The sequence below is a fragment of the Stegastes partitus genome, unplaced genomic scaffold (genome assembly GCF_000690725.1).
Source record: "Stegastes partitus isolate 25-593 unplaced genomic scaffold, Stegastes_partitus-1.0.2 Scaffold150, whole genome shotgun sequence".
Classification (NCBI taxonomy): Eukaryota; Metazoa; Chordata; class Actinopteri; family Pomacentridae; genus Stegastes; species Stegastes partitus.
The window spans coordinates 529,415-551,066 of NW_007577881.1; the positions used below are offsets into that span (position 1 = coordinate 529,415).

General features: G+C 42.6%; 1 protein-coding gene across 8 annotated transcripts in view; it reads right to left on the reverse strand.

The window, feature by feature from the left end:
* Positions 1 to 2,575: 2,575 nt before the first annotated feature.
* Positions 2,576 to 21,652, reverse strand: part of foxp1b (forkhead box P1b) — a 146,242-nt gene continuing 127,165 nt past the window's right edge. For all 8 annotated transcript variants that reach the window (XM_008279241.1, XM_008279244.1, XM_008279243.1 and 5 more), the window contains 10 exons: positions 19,860 to 19,967; positions 15,416 to 15,503; positions 13,995 to 14,078; positions 9,589 to 9,793; positions 9,314 to 9,390; positions 8,581 to 8,682; positions 7,252 to 7,373; positions 6,299 to 6,368; positions 5,945 to 6,111; positions 2,576 to 3,243 (listed from right to left, as the gene is read on the reverse strand). In XM_008279241.1, the coding sequence (XP_008277463.1) occupies positions 3,099 to 3,243; positions 5,945 to 6,111; positions 6,299 to 6,368; positions 7,252 to 7,373; positions 8,581 to 8,682; positions 9,314 to 9,390; positions 9,589 to 9,793; positions 13,995 to 14,078; positions 15,416 to 15,503; positions 19,860 to 19,967 (1,168 nt within the window). In that variant the 3' untranslated portion in view covers positions 2,576 to 3,098. The remainder of the gene's footprint in view (positions 3,244 to 5,944; positions 6,112 to 6,298; positions 6,369 to 7,251; positions 7,374 to 8,580; positions 8,683 to 9,313; positions 9,391 to 9,588; positions 9,794 to 13,994; positions 14,079 to 15,415; positions 15,504 to 19,859; positions 19,968 to 21,652) is intronic.

Here is a 21,652-nt window from a genome sequence, read left to right on the forward strand (position 1 = left end):
CCTTTAAGATAAACAAGCTCTAATTTTTTTTTTGTGTCATTTTTCTCTCTACAGTATCAGACTACACATGCAAGACGTACAGCGAAGTGCAACTGAGTGAAATGTTTATTTTTTTTTCTCGTTTAATTGAATCATTCCCTATAGGTTTGAACTGAGGTATGCGTACTAACGGTTTTCTCATGCTGTTATCTTTAGTAATGTCAAGCTACACATGCTGAGAATGATCTAATCTACCAGCGGCTTTTTTTTTTTTTTTTTTTTTTTTTTCTGTCTCCCTCCTTTTTGAATACCAAACAAACCAGCCAGATGACTGGGGAGAGTTTGTGGATGAGCTCGGCCGTGTTCTCACGATCCTAAGCCTGGCTGTAACTGACCCAATCCCACAGCTGCCTGGATATTAAATACATCTTCTGGAAACCACAGATTGCCCTTTTCCGTTTTTTGAGTTAATGAGCGGTGAACTTTAAAAAAAACAAAAACAATAACTGCCATAAAGTACCTTGTACCCAGCTTATTAGTTGACAGGAGTGTTTTTTAATATAAAAAGTAATAAGTTGACAGAAACTAAACACAATCATAAAGTCTTGCCAATCTTAAAAACAAAAAAAAAACCCTAAAAAGTGGCATACAATCATTTCAAAGGATACAAATAAGATAAGGAATAAAAGAAGAGAAACACTGAATCATTGTGTGGTCCAGTTGAAGTACAGAATCCGTTTCACATTGTTCTCTGCAAAGCTTTTTCCATTTACCAGTATAGTTTTCCTCGCCGACTTTTTATCTACATACCCTTTATGTTGCACACAAAATCTGCTCCTGACCAAAAAAAGAAAAAAAAAACAAAAGCTCCCTTTTTCAACTCACTGGCCCAACGACACCAAAAAATAATAAAAGTTTCCCTAATTTGGTCATCATGTAGTCAGACTGTCAGCGCCTCCCAGTCAAGTTTTGGTCACTGCAAAACATTTACTGCAGCTGTCCTGTCCGAGACACCCCCTTTGGTTTTTATTTTTTTTTATATATAAAAGAAAAGTAAATGAAAGAAAACACCAGCTTGAGGAGCGTTTTCCTTCAATCTGCCACCGGCTCGATCGCCGCCCGATGGGAGAGAATGCAGGAGAGATATTTGGCCTTATCTGCTATTGCATGGAACACACAACATTGACTTTGTAGTTTATCTTTGGTAGTCACAGAACAAGATAGTAAAACACATCAACTAAAAAAAAAGCCAAATAAAATAGTCATAAAACTAACAATAAATTAAAAGAAGAAGAAGAAGTGGTTGATTGCAGTCTTCAAATTCTCTAAAATTTAATTCCTTTACCATAGTTGGATTTTTTTTGCATCACAAACCCACAACGTGGATTCCACTCGGTTCAACGTCGTGGACTATTGGCTTTTTGGGTGGCATCGAACGTCGAGGTATCCACAGCTCCCTAAAAATGTATGTTTTGGGCCCTTTTACGATGGCTGTCAAATGCTGGAATGTGCAATGTTTAGGTCTTATTGCAGGATCGTTTTTTTCCCCTGATGAAAGGAAAAAAAAAAAAGAGCATTTCATCCGGTGGTGCAATTATTAACACTCAAAACTCAAAAGTAGTCATGCGCGTGATACAAATAAAACGACAGGGAATGCACGTTTATCTTCAAGCACTGGGTGAAATTACAAGCGTGGAAAAAGCAGACGCGTTTGATTAACAATGACAGTTGTGTTCAGGAATCACAATTAGTTGGTCTAAATCATTATCTCGCCGGTGCACACCTGACATTTTCATTTTGCTTTAAAAAAAAAAAAAAAAAAAACCCGGAGCTTGTAAGTGATCAGAAATTCTGTTGCGGCTCAGCATGCTCTGCCGTGAGGGGCTGTTTTAAAGTATAATTTCATAAGGATAAATCATAACCTGCATGATTTCTCTGTCATTCATTCGCATCTTAAATTAAACTTCATTGATGCGTGGAGAGAGCCTTCATTATGAGTAGTGCATTGCCAATGGACTTCATGAGCAGGAGGAGGAGGAGGAGGAGGAGGAGGTGAGGAGGGGAGAGGAGGAGGAGGTGGGCTACACATCAGAGTGGTGACTTTTTTTTTTCTTTTCTTTTCTTTTTTGGAAGATTGTGGAATAAATGACAGAAAAATACTACTTGGTATCTGACATTCTGCTTCTTCGTGCGTCTGTTTTTTTTTTTTGTTTTTTTTTGTTTGTTTTTGTGAAAAGAACAACATGAAAGGAAATCATAAACATTCATCATCAAGTGCTGACCACACAGAATCTCCACAGCATGGGCATGAGGTCTGATCAGTTTGAAGAAATAATAATAATAATAATAAAAAAAAAATAGATGCAACATTAACGACAGCATTGAATGATGGAGAAGACACATTATGTTGATATTTTAGAACATTTCAACCCCCCCTAACAACAAAAAATACACCCAGAGAAATCCCTCCCATCCTTTATGGAAACCAATGAGAAGTGTTGAAGGCAGTGACAATGAACACACACTCTCTCTCTCTCTCACACACACACTGAAACAAACACACGGTGTAAATTAAACGTCAGTCATTCTCTCTCTCTCTCTCTCTCTTCACGTTATGGTCAGATGTGTGTGTCTGAGAGAGGTTGGGGAGGGGAGTGGGGGAGGGAGGGAGGGAGGTAACCCCTCTTGCAGTCCGCTGAGTGCAGTCCGTCCCCGGCTGCACGGCGAGGGTCTCCCAGATGTCGCCGCCGCCGCCGCCGCCACCCCCCCCACGTACCAAACAAGTCCAACACACGAGTAGAAAGGAAGTTTGTGTTCACTTTTTAAGCGTTACTTAAATCAAAAGTAGAAAGAAACCAGGAGGAAAAAAAAAAAAAAAGCACCCTCATGTAGGGCTGTGTTTTTTATGTGTGTGTGTGTTGCTATGTATTGTAATGGCACTAAAAAGTCAACTCGGAGACATTTGAGAGCTGTCATCAGTGGCTGAGACTGCAGTTCAGTGTTTGTTATCTGCGGAGCGTTTCCATCTCCCAGATGACCCAGACTGCCTCGGCCGCTGAGGCTTGGGGAGGGCGAGGGGGGGGGGGGGGGGGGGGGGGGGCGGGGCGGCGCTCGAGCCTTTACAGCATGTCGTCGTGGCCCTGGTCGTCGTCGTAATCTCTGTGGTGATCGAAATCCGGACTGTGATTGGCAGTCGTTACCAGGGAGAGGGGCCCTTCGTGGTCTTCGGGGTCCAGTGGTTCCTCCTTAACGCTGATGTGATGCCTGGAGGAGGAGGAGGAGGAGGAGGAGGAGGAGGAGACCAGAGCACAAGCACAGCTTCAGTTTTTCTGCTATCCTTAACTTTTTCTTTTTTTCTTAACCTTTCACACGCGCGCGCAGGCACAAAGTGATGGCGACCTGCGCTGATTCTGTTTGGAAAGAAGGAAGCAGGGGAACAAAAACAAATGTCTGGCTTCAGTGAGACTCTGAGCGGGAGCCTCACTGGTGCTGATGATAATTTCAGCTTTCTTTTGAGGTATTCCAATCCCGGCAAAGCTGCGGGCTTTTTTATTTTCATGGCAACCGACAACAGGGTATTCACTTAGAATTGATAAATGAGGAAGATTAACAACGTGAGACGAGGAGAGGAGAGAATGGACTCTGCGGAGCGAGTGGGCTGCCGTTGTCAGCCTCCTGGTGGCGGAGGATCAGCGGCGCGCTGTGTGTTCCCCTTCCTGCTCGTTAACATGCACAACCTGCGAGGCGGGTCTCCAGAGGACGACCCCGAGCCGGCTTCTATCATTAATCAACTTCAAGCAAACACAGCGACCAGACACCGCCATACATGCTTTAAACTCCAGAATTAATGCATATTTTCAACCAAGTGTCAATAAGGGAAGAAAAGCGCTGGCAGGAGAGGCGTGCGAGCAGAGCGGCAGCAGCGCACTCGGCACAACACCGTGATAAGAAACAGAGCCCTTATGAGAATAATAACGCTGTCACTTGTAAACAAGGCAAAAACATGAGCCCCCCCAGCTCACAGCCTGGGCAAAAGAGCCACTAAAGAGATGAGATCTGCCAAATTTCTCATTACAGAAACAGAGCAGGAATAAAGCGCAGGGGGGGAGACGAGGCCTGGCTGTGGCAGAGAGGAGAGGAGGAAAAAAAAAAACATTATGAGCAGCTGCAGGGGACTTGCCGCTCTAACCTGCGGTGCCAGGCTGCTGTAGTGGAGGTAGAGCGGTGTCAGGATGAGGCGCCGGGCTCATTTACTACAACAACAAGGGACAACTGGTACATTCTTCATCACCAAAGCCCCCCGTTTGATTTATTCACACCAGGATGTCTTGTGTGATTTGCAACTATTGTGATGGAGGCACTCGTATGCTAATGAGCTGACATATTTTGGTGTAAATTATAAAAAGGGGGAAAAAGTAAAGTCAGCTTTTCTATCATTTTCACATCAAAGTAACTCCACAAGTGCCGTTGCCTCAGGTCTGACTCTGTGGCTGCAGGGCAGACATGAAATTGTTATTATTATGCTATTGAACTGCATGCTGATTCTACACTTTGCTTATAATTAGCCTTCTCTGGATACCTGATTCTCGTCTGGCTGTTTAACAGCAGCGCTCTGGTTTCCTCGCCGTGTTAAAAAGCTGCGTCCTGTCAACCAGCAGCTCACTGGCACATGTGGAAAACACATGTTACACAGCTAACAGGGGTGAGGAACTTGTAGTTGGAACCGTGTGAGACAAAGCATCACAGAAAAACAGGGATGTTTTTGCACATTAGTTCACAGCTTATTCTCTCAGACTTCAGCGATGGAACGCATATTAATTGCTGCGTTACACCACGTTTAATGCCTGATCCATAGGAAATAAAAGGCTGGGTATGTTTTGTTAATAAGAGAATAACGTTCTTTAAAAGCAAAAGAAAACAGATTTAACTCATTTTGTACTTGTATAAAGCTTATAGACATAATTATGGAGAAGGAGATGTGAGCTCTATCAGCCTAAAGATAGAAGCAGAGGGGCAGAGGGAGAAGCAGGCTGCCTTTAGGCCAGCACACCCATCCTGTCTCTGCCTTTCCTGTTCCACAGCCATGCTCAGAGCTATGTTCACAGTGATTAGGGATGGCACTTTCCTCCATTTGGCCAGAAGCTCATTACTGCACCTTTTTTGTTTTCAGGCAGAATTTCCCCCAAGCTCAGACATTTCAGGAGGCCATCCCTGAGTCTACCCGTGCTGCACATCGGTGGTCTGCCCCCACATCTGGAAACGATGCAGCGTGTGCTGTATTATTTTAGGCTTCAAACAACTTAGCAGACACTCCTATACAACAAGTGAATGGGGAGCTGCGGTTTCCAGGCCGACCACAACTTTCCTACATGAGAATCTTGGATGATGTCCTCCAGACTAATTATGCTTTTGTGTTGTTTTTCTTTCAGAGGCTCAGAAGCGTTTCTGAATGTGTTGCAGCTCATGTTGCACCGTGTCGGAGCCAGCAGCTCTGTCACTTGGCGTTCTGGCATTTTGTAAATATTTTAACAAACTGGAATGCTGATTATGGCGGGGCTCAGACAGACAGCAGGACACATAAAGGGGAGTTCATAAACTTGCTGTTAAAATAACAGAGGGGCTCCGGTCTTCTCTTCCCGGCCGGTCTGGTGATGGAAGCTTCGAAAAGGTGGAGTTTCCTTTTCTGCAGGGAGGCCTGCCACAGCACTGGCCATGACCCCACAACCCACTCCAATATCATCCCCTCTCTGCTTTATTTACTGTCCCTCTGGCACCGTGTCTGTCTGATCTAACGCCATGTATTAGGCAATTTTAGAGCATTTTGGGTGGGCACTGAAATTATTCTCTGTCTACATCTATTTGGAGGGTTTCTGTCTCGTGGGAAAAAAGCAGCCAAAATTCTTTTCCTTTCTTCACTTCTCTTACACAAACTGAAGTGGTGATAGAAAGCGTGTGTGCCACTCACATAGCTGGCAGAGGCGAGCGTCCCGGGCTGCTGTCACTGCCGTTGCTGTTTCCATGGTCCATCGCTCCATTCATCTCCTCACGGATAGCGTTGGCCAGGGAGTTGAGGGTGGGACTTCCAATGGAAGCAGTAGTGTATAGAGGTATGTTGTTTTCTGCCATTGAAGCCTGAAAAGCAAAGCCCGAAGCATTAAATGTGAAACGGAAGAGAGTTGTCAGCACTTTCTCAGTTGCCCATCACTCTTTTCATACTGGTACATTCCCCTAAAAACAAAGACTAAGTGACTGGGAGACGGAGAAAGACTTTCTTACTGTCTTCTGAATAAGACGAGATGAAGTCACTTATTTTTTTTACCTGGAAGGCAGCAGAGAGGGTCGGACCATAGCCCAAGCTGGTCTGAATGTTCTTCACTAAGGCTGGACTTCTGCAAACAGAAAAATTCAATTACAACCACAGACTCATGTCTCACCTAGCTTGCATTCCACAGATACAGTATCGTATTTCATAAAAAGAAATCAATGCACTTTGTATAAGAACTAAACAAGTTTACTGGTGTAGTAATGTGGATATTAAGGCTATAGTTCTAAGATGTTCAATCACTTGACAATACCACACAACTATCTTCAACACTTTGCATTTCATGGGAAGGAAGAACAGGTTGATGGAGGCAGATCTTGTGAAAGCATGATGGATGGCGAGCTTAACACAAAAAGCATGATGGCAACACTGAAGAGGGAAGGGGGGGCATGCAGGTGGGGCTGAGGGGGGGGCCACTGGAGTTTGCAGGGCAGGCGGAAGTGCTTACTGTACGAGCAGCTCGTCAAAGTTCTCATCAGCGGCGTATTTCCGAGGGCGGCCTCGCTGTATGTGGCGGCCGCGCTTAAACTCCTCATCATCAACAGTCCAAAAGGACCCAAACTCATCCTCTACTCTCACAAAGCACTTATGCAGGGAAAGGTTGGTGCGAACGGCACCCTGGGAAAGCAAACCAGCAGGAAGCAGCCAGATGCAGATGCAGTGATCGACAGGACAGACAGGGCACGGACAGACAGACAGACAGACAGACAGACACGGGGAAGGAGGGGAGAGGGTGAGGATCAAAATGAAAAAAGCCATTGTGGGTTATGAGGCATCACCAAAAGGCTTCTGAAAGCATGAAGGAGAGGCACGCCAAAGCAAGCAGGGACTTTGGACGTTATGGCACACAGACAATGAGATGGAGCAGCAGCAGCGGCGGCAGGAGCCTCTTCCCATCAGTCAACGGTGAGACAGACGCTAGTCAGCGCTCAAAAAAAGGCCAAACCTACCCACTGATCTTTTGAGGCCGTCTCTTTTGGAACTCTATTTCGTCGACTGTCCACACAGCCCCTTTTACGTTTTCTACTCGCACAAAACACTTGTGAAGACTAAGATTATGCCGGACTGCATTCTGCAGTTGGTGTAGAAACAAAGAGAGAAAGAAAAGGTTTCTATCAGTACAGTAAACATGTCTTCATAGGAGGAGAAAAAAAAAAAAAAAACAGCATTTCAAAGAAGAAATATTTTGACAGGCACCGGATGAAACCTGAATGAAAACAATAAATAAACCAAAAGGTTATTGGCAGTAAATGGTCCTTAAGTTTCAAATGACTTAAACAACACAAATATTTACTGGTTGCCATGGCGATGGTGTTAAAACGGTAACATCCCTTTTTCTTATCATTCAAACGCTGCCTTTTCTGATCGGTCACAACAAATTAAGTGAATGAAATGTAGGAACAGAACATTTTATTCACAATATCTTTACTGACCAGAACATTTTTCATTCATTTTGGCTTTCCCATTACAATGTGAAGGGGGGGAAAAAAAAGGTTACCACAACTTTAAACCCCGGGTTCAATTGAAAATAATTTAGGCATGAAGGCAGACCTACATATATCATCCTTTTGTTATTCCAGGAGCTCTGCTGAGTGCATGTGTATGTACTAAGTGTGTGTGTAGAGACAGGAATTCGGTGTTTATAGCACCAATGTGCCCCTATGGAAGGGCTGTCAGTAAGTGTGGGAGCTGATGGAAGAGCTGGGTGGTGGCGATGTTTGTGTGTGTTGGGTCTTGTGAAGCTGTAAATGATCAGCTTAGAAGTCGCTCTCGGTGCTTTATTGCTGCTAATTCGAATCTTACTTTCTCTGTCTCCAGTTTTTTTGTGTGTTTTTTTGTTTTCTCTGTGTCTGTGTGTGTGTGTGTGTTTGTGGCCTCCTGGAAAACACAGTGTTCCCTTCTGAAGTGAGTGTGAGGGGCTCAGCCAGGAGTCACTGGCAGAGCTCCGCTATGTTAAACTAATGCCACCCACCACCAGAACATCCCCACATATTACAGGGAGATTTTATTTTCTCTTCTCCCTCTTTCTTTTTTTGATTTTTCTATTTTTTTAAAAACAGAAATGCACATATTCCTTTCCTTGGCTGTTCTATGCGATTAATGTTTGTTTAAGGGGTGGTTCATTTGGACTGAATAAGTGGGGGTATTGTTTTGTATTTGGGTAAAGGTTCATTTTTAGGTATTATGCCTGGCTATCATTTTTAATGCTCCCTAACACCAAAACAGTGTTTCCTTATTCTCTGGTGCGGTTTTGAAGACTAAAGGAAAAGCAAAATTACCTTCCATGTTGCTGCGTTGCGCCTAAAATATGCAAACATTCGTGTGAACCAGTTGTAGATTTCGTTTAGTGTTAGCTGCTTTTCTGGAGATTCGAGGATTGCCTGGATGAGGAACAGTGACAGAAACAAACATTTACAATTTTGCTCCCTTCACAAAATGATTAATAATTCACAAGAGGCATGCAGGTTTGTGTGTGTTCTGCTGAGGAAAACACAGACAACAGGAAAGAAACTGTCTACGTACAGTGTACTCCGTTTCCAGAAGTGTAACGCACTTCTTATTCAAAACGACAGATTTGAATATATTTTCTTTTGTGGGTGTAAATGAAGGGCAAGCGAAAACATTTCTCAGGCAGATTACAGGGCAGCAATTATGGACGGCTCAGATTAATTCCTGAGATCCCAGATTACTGTGGTCGAGCGATAATTGACTGGCCATCTTAAAACAGGTTCATCCCTACTGTTGTGTGAAATGAATTTGGTAATAATCACAGCCACCGAAATGCTTAATCAAACCAAATTGTCGTATGTGGCTGTGTTTTCAATCCCGAATGCAGTCATTTGAAGATGCTTTATCTGCCCTGAATATAACAAGAACTGGAGGAAAAAAAAGTTGTTTCTACACAGCTGAATGTATCTGCTGTATTTCCTGAGAATGTCAAAGGTTCCATTCATAAGATCAGAAACATGGTTTGCAAGCATCAAAAGGTTAAAAACAAAGCGTATTTCTTACCTGTCTTATTAGTGAGGCATACGTGAATGGCGGTCTAACATCTGCATTCATGTAAAACTCTTTGTTCTGACTGATATCTGTACACAGGGAGACATAAACTGTGTCAATGTGGAATAAAACAGTAATTTTCAATTAGTGGCTCATGACACAAATTGCAGCTCAATCACATGGCTGTGTGTATATACAGTTAAAATACGTATACATGTGAGGAGTGACAGGCGAGTGTGCAGCTCCGTGTATGTGTTTGTACATGCTACTGAGTGTGCACATTGTACCTGGAGAGATGGGCATGTTGTACTTTTCTGAATAGCGCCGTCGCATAGGGCCCACACTGTGGAGGCTGTTGGCTGTGATGACAGAGTGGGTCTGCGATAGGGGCGTGAGGGGTGCCGTGGGTGTGGTGGGGGTCTGCGGAAGGCTCAGCGGAGGAGACGCCTCGGGGGCCGACTTGGACAATGTGACGTTGGACACTAGGTTGAGCTGCGAAAAGGAAACCAGACCAAACAAACAGAAACACAGACAGACAGAGCTCAGTTAGTCCTCTAATTACCCCTGTGTCTCAGACGCCTCATTGACTATGCATATCTCCTCTCTAATTGCAGGCGGGCCCTTAGATGATCCATGAATGTTCGCTAAATGTTTGGAAAACAACCCTGGAGCCCCGATCCTCCGCTCTACTCCTCCTCCTCCTCTATTTTTCAGGCCCAGCTCTCTGTCCTCCCTCCCTCTCTCTCGCTGCCATGTCAGGCCTGTCCCCAGCTCTCTGTTTCGCCGCCTTTGTTTAATCTTTTGTCCAATTTGGACAACACACCCCCACCTCTTCCACACACTGTGGGTCTCCAGCATGGTAACCGGTGAGGGTTGAGTTGTGAAGGAAGGATGGGCGGCCTGTACAGCTCTGAAAAATGACAGCGAGATTCTCACCTACCGCTGAGCAGCCCTGCTAATAAGGCAGCCAGAGGAAGAAGCCAATCTGGGCTAATTACAAGCTGAAATTGTATTGTGAGGACTCTAATTAGGAGCTGCTTACGGAGGTGATCTGATGATTAACTACTGTATCTGACTGACCTCCATCATCAGGCCATGATGACCATGGTAAAGACGGACCCACGGTATTTCCGCAGACGCTCGTACGTAGAGAATATTTGGTTTCACCACTGAGGTCTGTGTGCATGTTTGGGCTGGATGTGCTAAAGAGAAGGAGGGATTTAAGTAATAATGGCTACAAGGTAAACTAATTACGGCAAGTGCTCCAAAGGTATAGCATGGCTTCCAGCAGCTGTGGCAGCTTCGAGCCAAGTGCCAAGCCTCCATACTGGAGCAGCAGTCAAGTGGAAAATTCTAGCCTGACCCCCTGCTCTAGCTATTAATTGGCAGGAAAACTAATGACACATATACATATTCCCGCAAAATTGTTCTAATTGCTAATTTGCCGAAGGAGGCCAGTTTCCAAATTAAACATGACTTTGGACTGTGAGAAGAGGAAAAAGGAAAAAAAATACAGAAAGCGAAATAAAGAGCTGGAGAAAAGGAGGACAGTGCTGGTAGGAAACATTTCATCTTTGACATCACATGTTGATTACAAGGGATCAATTGTCTGACTTGTGCTGATGATGGCGGTGGGGTGATGATAGCTTTTCACATCTGACTCTACACAAAAACATAGATCCTGTTCAGTCACCCAATTACTAATCACATTATTAACACTCAGTACCTGCAGCTATATTATAGATATCAGAAATCTGAGATTGACGTTCCCTGAATGGTACTGAAATGACATTATTCTTTAGTTTCATTTGAGTTTATTTTACAAATTGTTTTACAGAAAAAAAAAAGACCGTCTCAGATGATTACATTGCAAAGTGCTCTCACCAAAATATGTGACGTTAGTGTTTTCTGAATCTCCCATTTTAACAGACAAGTGTCCGAGTCTTCACAATGTCTATTTTCGTTTCGAATGTTGAACTCTGCCTCTTTGGCAGAGTCTTCCCAAATAATTTGGATTTCTGCAGGGATGCACAAATGCAGACTACGTCCTCAGCAACAGTAGCAGGAGACGTGTTATTCTAAATCATGAACAAAATAAATTACACTTGGGTTTGCGTGTTTCTGACACAATGCTATCAATAGAATGGGGCTGCGGTGTTGACTTCTCTTCCTGTGGATTAGCAGGCTTTGTTTCATGTTTCATCCATATTCCCTGGCCATAAACACAGAGAGGCTTCAACAATAGGCCAGACAGGCTGGTAATAGCCTTGCCTTTGTTTGCCTCACCATTTGGGCTCACTCCAGTGCCTAGACAAAATGAGACTTCAGACTGAAATTAATTAAATGGTAATTGGTGATCTAATTATACTGGCTTTGACTCGGCAAGCTGCTAAAGAAAATAAACAAAAAGTCCCTCCTTAATTATGTATGGCGTAAAAGGTCAGATTTCTGACAAGAATGCTTAGTGACACCGTGTGTATACACCCACCCACACACACAGAGGAAAATACAAACACACACATGCACACACAGAAACACGCATTGCTAATGTGGCACATTTTGTTTTGATCGTCCTCCCCCCCCCGCCCCCATCCACCTCAGAAAATAAAATGAATCCTATTCATTTGACGCTGTGAATGCACCGTATCAGTTTGTTTGTCTTTAATTATAACTAAATGTAAACCAGCAAGTTCATCTGAGCTACTTTGCTGTGACAGTTGGCTACTTATACATGCCTTTTTTATATGCAACAGCACAGAACAGTGGAAAAGCAGAACTAGCAATTACTGGAAGAACACATTCTTTTTCTCTCTCAGAGTGACTCTATTTCCAGTCAGTTCTGAGAATACTTTCATTCTGCATCTTCTTTGCGGCTACCTCTGATGTTGCAATCTCACTAAAGCCTCAGCGGGACCGTGAGCCCTGACCTGTGTAAGTCCACCACTCACCCAGGCGAAGTCAGACATATTTATCATAGCATTTCATAGCAGCTCGCAGCAGGCAAAGCGGCTCCGGAGAATGGAAGTCTATTTATTTGAATACAAATCCCAGCTCGCCCCCTTGAGAGTGTTAACGCTGAGCTCTGACACAGCCATTCTCACGGGCCCCGGGGAGAGAGGAGAGGTAGCGAACTCAAGATGCTATCTGCCGCCCCTACCACTTTTCATATACAAATGTCCCCGTGTCAGAGCCCTCGTTTTGCACTCTAATCTACACAATCGGGAGTGTGTGACACAGGCGCAGCTTTAAAAGACAGCTTATTGTCATTCAACATCTCCAGGCCCTTTATGTTGACTGGCTGCGCTGTGTGGAGCGCACAAGCAGCCTCTGGATGTCAATAGCCATCCCTCTGACTGTAAATAAATGATCCAAGCTGCACAGTGCGCTGAGGGACAGGAGTCCTGCATGTATATTGTGCGTCTGCGTGTGCATGTGTGTGCATGATTTCACATTCACGCCCTGCAGTAAAATGATCTTTGCTCATTTGGCTCCGCGAATGAACTGTCATACAGACTGAAATATGGTGGTGAGGCCCCCTCTTAAACATGACAAAATAGAGCCGACACTTAAATGCCATATGTTAAGCCTTTGCCCCTATAGGATAGGGATTAGTCAGGAGGCTTTATGGCACAGCATACATCCAGAGTGATAAGTATAATGTTTGGAATGTGTCAAGAAGATAATAAATTGATTGTTTAGCATTTAGTCAAAATTTTTCCTTTTTGGAATTAAGGCAATGTGTTCCTTTTCTCATTTTTTTTTTTCCAAATTTAGTAAAACAAAGCTAAACAGTTCCATTGCAAATGCTGGCGCTGACTTTCAAACGCAATTCAAATAGCACTTCAAAAAAAAGAATAATCTCAAGCCAGAAATGCTGTTGAGATTTTTCTCCCCTCCCCTTGAACCAAGATGCCTCTGTTCAGATCATATGTTACTAATTAGTATAATTATTGTAAGGATGGCTGAGGGTGATTCCTGACAACTTTTTAACCCTATAAACGAGGACTGACATATCCTCAGGGAGGTGTCTGTCATCACACTAAATTAATATGAAAATCACAATCAGGTGCGACCAACACCTGTACTTTGAAATGGCACTGCTTTATATCAGCCAGCGTTCTTAGCATCACGTTCAAGATATAAGAGCACTACCATGTATCAGTACATTAATAATTATTTACAGACTCATTCTAAATTAATAAAACTGACACCTTCATTGATTTTTTTTTATTTGTAGAAATATTTTTTTTTATTTTTTTTTTTACATTTTACACATATTAGCATGGCTTTTTTTTGGTTTGTGTTTTATTAAATATTATAATATCATCTGGCAGGAACAACTTAGCCTTAAAAAGCAGCAAGAAAACATTTTGTGTATTTAGAAAATATAATATTATTTCACTTTCCTGTGCTTTCTCATCTTTTCAGGCACCCGGTTCTCTGAGCCTGAGACGGAGGCCATTACACAGTGTGCATTCAGTTCATCACAGACACCAAATTGAATCTCGGATGTCAGCAGATGTGGTCCAAACTATATTTACTGCCTCCCTCAAGAGAACAGCTGTTTTTATTTAGCAGATAAATAAGAAGATGGAGGAAGGGATTAATGAATACATGTGTGCCAATTAAGACAAACAAAAGGATGGGGGGAGGGACAAGAGAGAGAGAGATGTATGACGGGGTTGCTGCTCACCGGCTGTGGGGTGGCTTTGGGCTCCGTGGACTTGACATGAAGGTGCGTCATCATAGCTTGCAGACGCTCTTTGTCTTTCGCTAACTGTAATGAGACAGAAGAAGAAAACAATGCATTTTTTATGAACGCAGAAGAAAATCTATTTTTGTATTTTTATTAATTCCACGCAACCCTTTGTAGTGAAGTCGACCTTTTTCTTTTTCTCCTTTTGGGACCATCTAATTATTTGTTTTCACAATGCTTTTTGGAACCTGTCAAACCTGCACCTCAGACAATCTTAACTACAGTCTCCGAGTCAGTGTTAAAATATACTGTGTCTCATTGCCAATAACAAGCTCAGGCCCTTTCTACCTGTCTAAAACTCAGCGCTGTCTTAACTGCCAGCTTAAATTATGGTGACAGGCTGCATGCAGAGGAAGTCTGCGTCTGATAAACCTTCACTCGATCCCTCTGGATAATACACCACCGGAGCGGAAACAACATGACATTGGCATGGTGCAATGTTTGGGCAACTAAAATCTCATTGTTTAAAGTTAACATCCTGTAAACCACAACTGTTTTATGCTCATTATCAGTCATTTCGGAGGTATTATGTGGCTAATATGTGAACCGCAAGTGAATGCTGCGTATAGTCTGGAATACATTACACTGGATCCATGCTGTGTTTGCTTTGCAACTGTAGCAGAAGCCAATTAGTAAAAAAATACTTGTTTAACGGAATGATTAGTTTTATTCCTGCTAAAATATGAATAAATAACTGCAACCTTAAATTAGCACAGTGGTCATGTTCGCCATTTAACACACCGCAGCCACACAAACACACTCACATATATGACTCACTGGCCATTACAGAGCCCCCATAATGGAATGACAGTGAACCAAGTCTTTTCCATAAGTGCATTCCTAATGTACGCATGCATATTTTTCTTTCTGGCAGAAAAAGGACATTAAAGATTATTCATGAGGGACATGGTATTAAAACTACTGATTACTCTATCAACAGTTTTCTGTACTTTGCTACAATAACCTTTCTGTTCCTTTAACTCACTCAGCGCCGATCCGCACGACGCCGCCGAATCACTTCACCAAGTGTTTTATTGTTGGTGCCAAACAGTTAAAAGTCATAAATAACTTTAAAACCCAGTAAAATTCAAAATGTAATTATCTTCTCTACTTAGCCCCAGGCCCTTCATATATCTTTTCCTGGCTGTCATGCATACATAACACATTTTTAATGACTGGTTACTAGCAAATGTACAAAATTGTTTCATTCTGCACCCCTCGAAACCCCCTCTCCCCTTTCCACGAGTGACCCCATGGCTGATGTGAGACAGACAGGGAGGGGTTCGGCAGACACTGAGGAAGTGTCAGCAGAAGAAGACACATAAATATTTGGATCAAAACAACCGCTGGGACAATACCTGCAGTTCCAGCTGTTGTACGACCTGCATTTGCACTCGACACTGGGCCGTGCTCCTGTCATCCAGGGCGTGCTCATTGTTAAGATGCCTGGAAAACAAAAAGAAAAAAGAGAGAGAACACAGAAAAAAAAAAAAGCTGATGTCAGTTCGGCGTCTGCAGCTTTTTAGAGAAACAAAAGTTCTGAAAATATCTGATGCAATGCGGTAATTAAGTAAAGAGTATAGAGACTATTTGGTGACATTTAAGCAAATACTGAACATAAAACTAACAGCATACTGCAAGCATTACACACACACACAGTCGGCAAAACAAAAAGAAATACTTCTTTTAACATACAAAGAATGACACTCAATATTTCATGACGGTCATGTCTGCTCCAACTACAGCTCACAGATAAGAGGAATGATTGAAGAATTTCAGGTTGGATTCCTTTGCTAAATTATGCACCAGTGCCCTAATGCCATTTCTTCTCACTGCAGCTTTCCTCTGCTTGGTTGCTTTTTTTATGCTCTTTTTGGTGTTTTGATAGTTAATTATATCATTAAAATTAGGAGAATTCAAATAAAGCCGGACCAAAATGTAGAGGACAACAGGACAAGGAGATGGGATCTGTCACAAACTTGAATTATGGATATAATTATGCGTGATTATTTTATACAGGGAAGATTTTCTCTTTTCCTGTACGTTTATAACTAATCTAAATAAGTAGCTCGCCGGGTAGCAGACAGGGTTTTTTCTGTGATTTATATAAAATGGTGGAGATAAGGTTCATGAGTGAAGGAAATATGATTGGGGGAATTTTATCAGCTGCCGCATGAATTACTGTTTGAAAATGCTTATGCAGGGGCATTTCATTAATCATTTAATCATAATCCGAGCAGGATGTTTGAACTGATTTCACAAATACCCTTTCATTTCACTACTTCATTATGCTCGCTAATGGATCCAATATATTATATATATCATAAATTATATCACATCTTCGGTGACCATGTAGGTCACTGTCACCAGGCATGTCTGTGTGTGCACAAAGTGGCGCCGGCAGATGCGGGGAAAAGGTGTGTATGCCTTTTTTCACATTCACTCTTTCTGTCATTTACTGCAAATCAAAAATAGCCAGAGTCAACCGGTGACGGCACAGCAGCAGCAGCAGCAGCAGCACTGGCGTTGTGATAGCCCAATAAATTTGATGCCGTTGCTTTATGTACAGACAACACATTTGTGCATTAAACACCACATTTACACTCAGAAAACAGACATGTGAAAGGAAGGAAAATTGATAGAGCTCTGCTTGAAATATGGATGCTTCTGTTCAGCTGCGGTATTTTCAACCTTGAGGTGAATGATTTAAATCTTTATGGGGAAACGTGGTCTCTTCCCCCCTTCAGGTCTTCCTATTGTGTTTTGATAATACATTTTTCAAAATGACTGTGATATACATTCAGCACTTGAAGTTAATTATTGTGGCAAAAAAGAAATTAAAAAGGCATATTTAAAGAAAGCGTGGGCAATATCCCCCCACCCCTTTGCTGAAATCAATTCAGGCTTCTCTGGGCTTTCCATTTGTTTGAGTCAAATAAATGCCCATTTAATTAAGTAGGTCGGAAAATGAAACTGGTAAACATTTTAGGACATCTTACTAAATTTCAAAGAAGAAAATAATAGGTAAAGACGTTTCAACTCCAATTTAACTGGCACAGACTGAATTTTCAATGAAGGGTGGCCTACGTGAGCAGCTTTGGAATTTCTCTGTTCATAGGAGACATGTGCCCTGCTTCTTTTCATCCTTTGTTACATTCCACTTTATTTCTTCTAATGACATGGAGAGTCACAGTGCATAATTAATAGGAAATGAAATATTCAAATGGCCCTAATGCAGCCTTGAGAGGAGTGTCTGGACACGGGAGCAGGGGATACGGGGAATTGACATCGAGAGAGACTATGAACGTTGGCATGTGTCACTTTCTGGACTTCAAATGAAGCCACTTTTAAAAGCGCTCTGGCAGGATGACAGATCCTGATGTAAATTGCCACAATAAAACAAGTTAAATAGATATTCACACAGTCGCTTTTTTTTTTTACATATCAGTTAGTTTGCCTAATTTTTTTTTTTCTTTACAATTTCTAATTATATAGACCGGAGCCACAGCTTAAGGCTGTCTCTGAGGAAGGTTTATCTTCTCCACTGTTGGGTGGAATTTAAATTAAATGCACACATCTGTACAGCGGTATTTACATTTAAAATGCAATGGAAATTTCAGATTTTTGATGCTTAAAAATATTGGCTACTAATTTTGCACTTAAAGATTCTATTTTTTGCTAATTCTTATAATTCTTATCTTATTTTTTTTTTGTTTTATTTGTATTAATTTAGAAAAGTCTGTGCGGTTTGCAGCGCTACAAGGCCACACAACTAATTAAACAGTCACTACACCGTGTCGAGGTGCAAGAGATGAGTTTCTGTGGTTTGAGCAGACAGACAGTGCAGCACTAGAGGGCACTGCAGTGTTTCATTGGCTCTGACCTCTGACTGGACACTGAAGAGAAGGGTCTTGACCCTCATAAAAACACCAGGCTCTGCTGTGAACCCAACCCCACCCTTCTGTGTGCTGAACCCGAAAACAGGAACAGGGATTTGGTGCTTTGTATTTATCAAGATAGTGCGTGTAGGTATGTAATGTTTTCTTTAAAAGATAAAATAAATACACACACAGTTTAAAACAACATTTCAGCCCTGTGTTAGTTGTTACTGTTGGCATGTGGTGCCGAAATCTGGTTGACGTTAGAGTCCTCCTCACCTTTCTTTCTCTCTGGTACACAGTACACTGTGTTCTGCTGACTACACACTCACAGACACACACACACACACTCACGCCTCGCTTCACTTCCATGTTCAAACTTTGGAGACTTTTGTAAGCGCATTAAGAACGCCTTATGTATTCTTTGTTTTTATTTTTGATTCTTTTCGGAGGCCTGCAGTATCAGTTGCTGGGTTTCATGTGGAAGTGCTTAAGGGTTTGAGAGTTAACACCTTGGTGAGCTGCTCGCACTCTTGCCTGCTGTTAAACAAAGGCAGCTTTGTGGAGACTCTCCCCAAATGTTTTCTTAACATGTTCCAAGCAGTTTGAGCAGGCAACTAAAGTAAACAAGATGTTGCCATGATAAAAACACTTGTAAAAACAGAGCAGAGTGCACTTAGAGACTTTTTAAGGCAGAGCTCTACCGGGCGCACTGAATTTAATTCTCCTCTGTTCTATAAACAAAGGGTGAGGCAATGTCAGAATACAATAAATAGTGATAGATTTAGGCGGGCACTCCCAAAACTGAAATATGTGTGTCTGTGTGCTAAAGTGAGTGTGTGTGGAATATGTGGTTTAATAACTCAGTGTCACCGCATGTTTATTAAATAAAACAAAAACACACAACTGCCTCTTTTCAGTTCCACACAAACTGTACAATTTAGTGTGATAAGCCTTTGAAATACAAACTGGCTCAAAGGGGGTTTATGTAAATGATTAAAAGAGGATACAACATGTTGACAAAGAGAGTCAGAACTTCTAGCAGCCTATGAGGCGGTCTTCTTCACCACCTTTCTCTCCTGCGTCTGTAGGGAAACTGTGTGTTCGCTGAGTGCTTGTTTTAGGATAATGGAATTGTGTCATATCTTGTTTAAAGTGCGACTAATCCGGGGTGACAGTGAGCCATTGATCTGCTGCCACAACGCAGATGTTTTCATCCTCTCCGTAACCATGGCACTGTTATGTGTTGGATTACCTAGAGCGCACTGCACACAGGCTTGATTAGTAAACCAGGGGTCTGACTCAAAACAGGGAATCAGGGAGCAGAGCGATGGCCTATGTCAGGCTGGACAGAGTCAAACCTGCTATAAAGTACGCACTGGAGAGATGCTACACAGCAGGTGATGCTGACTTAGCTGGGCCTTTCTAAGTACTGCACACCGGCTCATTTAAACACAGAGATGAGGTGTGGGCCTTCAATAAATTAAAGCACAGTCACAAAAATAAAGCATTAGACAAAAGGGGGAAAAACAAACAGACTACAAGGTGAAGGATTAAAAAAAAAAAGCTGAGCAAGGCAGTCCAAGACATATACAGCAATCCCCCTGTCCAGTGACAAGGGCAAACATGCAGCGCGCCCTAAGTGTGAGCTGCCACAGATAAACATCCTACCGTTGTTTGTTTGGGAAAAACGGCCCCCGTCACCATGGGAACTGCACTTATCACAGGAATTAGAGGCCCATGCCGTTCCCAGAAGGAGACCCCACCACAGTACCCTTGTCAAGAGACGGCCAACCCAGACTAAGGAATAACAACCAGCTGCACCTGCAGTGCCTCTGAGTCGCTTGAGATCACAAAACGTGTAATCGACCCAACGAGAGGACAAACAGACTGTGACAGACCTCTGACTATGACTTTAACTTACTTGAGGAATGACTGGAAATCATCAAAGACCGCATCACATCCTGGCCACTTGCAAACACCGTGGCCGTAGAGAGGGTGAGTGTGGGGGGAAGGCTCTTCTAGCGTGGATCTGGAAAAGAGATTCGCAAAGAAAGCTATCAGTAAAAACAGATCACAAGTTGTTCTTGGTCACAGGCCTGTGGTCACATAACATGATGAGAGGTCAGAGATGATGGTTTCTCCTGCCAAGCGCCTCCCTGTGTGTGCTGTGTCTTGTTTACCCCAGGAAATGTTGTTTTCTACTTGATCTGTGAACCTTGGGCTTTGTGAAATCAGTGTACCTATGTGATCATTGCTTGCGCTACACTTAAAAGCGGCGACAAATCAATATGTAATTATTTAGTATCACTGAGCCATGTTGCGGTTCACTTTGATCAAGACTGGTGGGGGGGCTTCCCTGAGTCGCTCCTTTTCCTGTGCTGCCTGCTGCATCATGTCCCAGAGCCCACCTGGAGAAGTCTGTGCCACAATATGAAACTCCTACTTTCACACTGTGCGCAAACTGTAAACATCCCCGCCTGGGATCAATTTATCTACTGACCAATCCGTGTCACCAGGGGCTGACAAGCATGCATCTATGGGGAGCGTATGGCTTCATACAATCAGTCTAAATAGCAGGAACATCCCTGAAAAACAAACTTTACAACATCTTCCATATGGCGAGAGGCGTGGAACCAGAGCTAACCACAATCAGTGTTGAGAGAAAGCGGCCCGTGTAGAGGCAGTGTCTGCTAAGAGAGCGAGACAGGCAGCCATATGGACACAGGCACTATACAAGACACACAACTTTCAGCTACAAGAGCCTGGGGGACTGGCCTATATCGCTACCACCTGTGCTTCTGGCGGCTCGTGAGCACAATGCTGCTGCTTCTCCTCCAGTGTGAGCCCTGCTCTCTAAGATAACAGGACGGATAAGGAGATTGCACCACAAACTGTTGGGTTGCCATGTGGGAATAACTTCCAGCCCCAAAAATCTCATTCATACACAGATTCCTTGAGAAATAATGTCTGATTCTACCGCTTCGGGGGGATTTCTTTAGGAGAAAAAAAAAAGAAAAATAAATACCGAAAACAACAATTTGCATTTCCTAGCCAATCATCCATCTGCAACGATTTAAAAATTGATGTAAGAATGAATTAGCAAAAAAGAAACTAATCTAAGCGTGGTGTGCCAATTTTGCAGGATTAAACAAGCTGATGTTCAGATTAAAATCTCATTTGTATCAATGTTAGTAAAGCTGTACCTCAAGTAGGAAAATTTAAAGGTCGTCACAGGTTTCCTTGTGTTATAATTACTTGCTTAAGAGTTCACATTGTTCATAACATGTGATAATTGCATTGCAATTAGGAAGCAGTCAAGCATTCATGAATGTGGTTAGCAGCTTTTTTTCTCCCTCTTTCAAAAGTCAGAATTTTTTTTATTCAATTATGAATTATGCATTCACATTAAGACCTCTGTTTTGATACAGCTAATAAATAGATGGCGGAAGACCTATTATAATGAGTTTTTAACAAGGAAATGTGTGGACGGGTGAAGGTAACGCTGGTTTTTAATTTAAAGAGATCCTTTTTTAATTCTTTGCGAGGAGGCTTGTTGGTTAATTCTGTATTAATAAGATATTGAAATGTGGAGTGCGCTGGGAATCAGTGAGCACAAAGCACTATGAGGGGCTGGCGGCAGAAGAGCCCTTTTAAACGGTGGATGGCTAAACAGTAGTAAATGACAGAATTTACACCAAATGAGCTACATTAGTG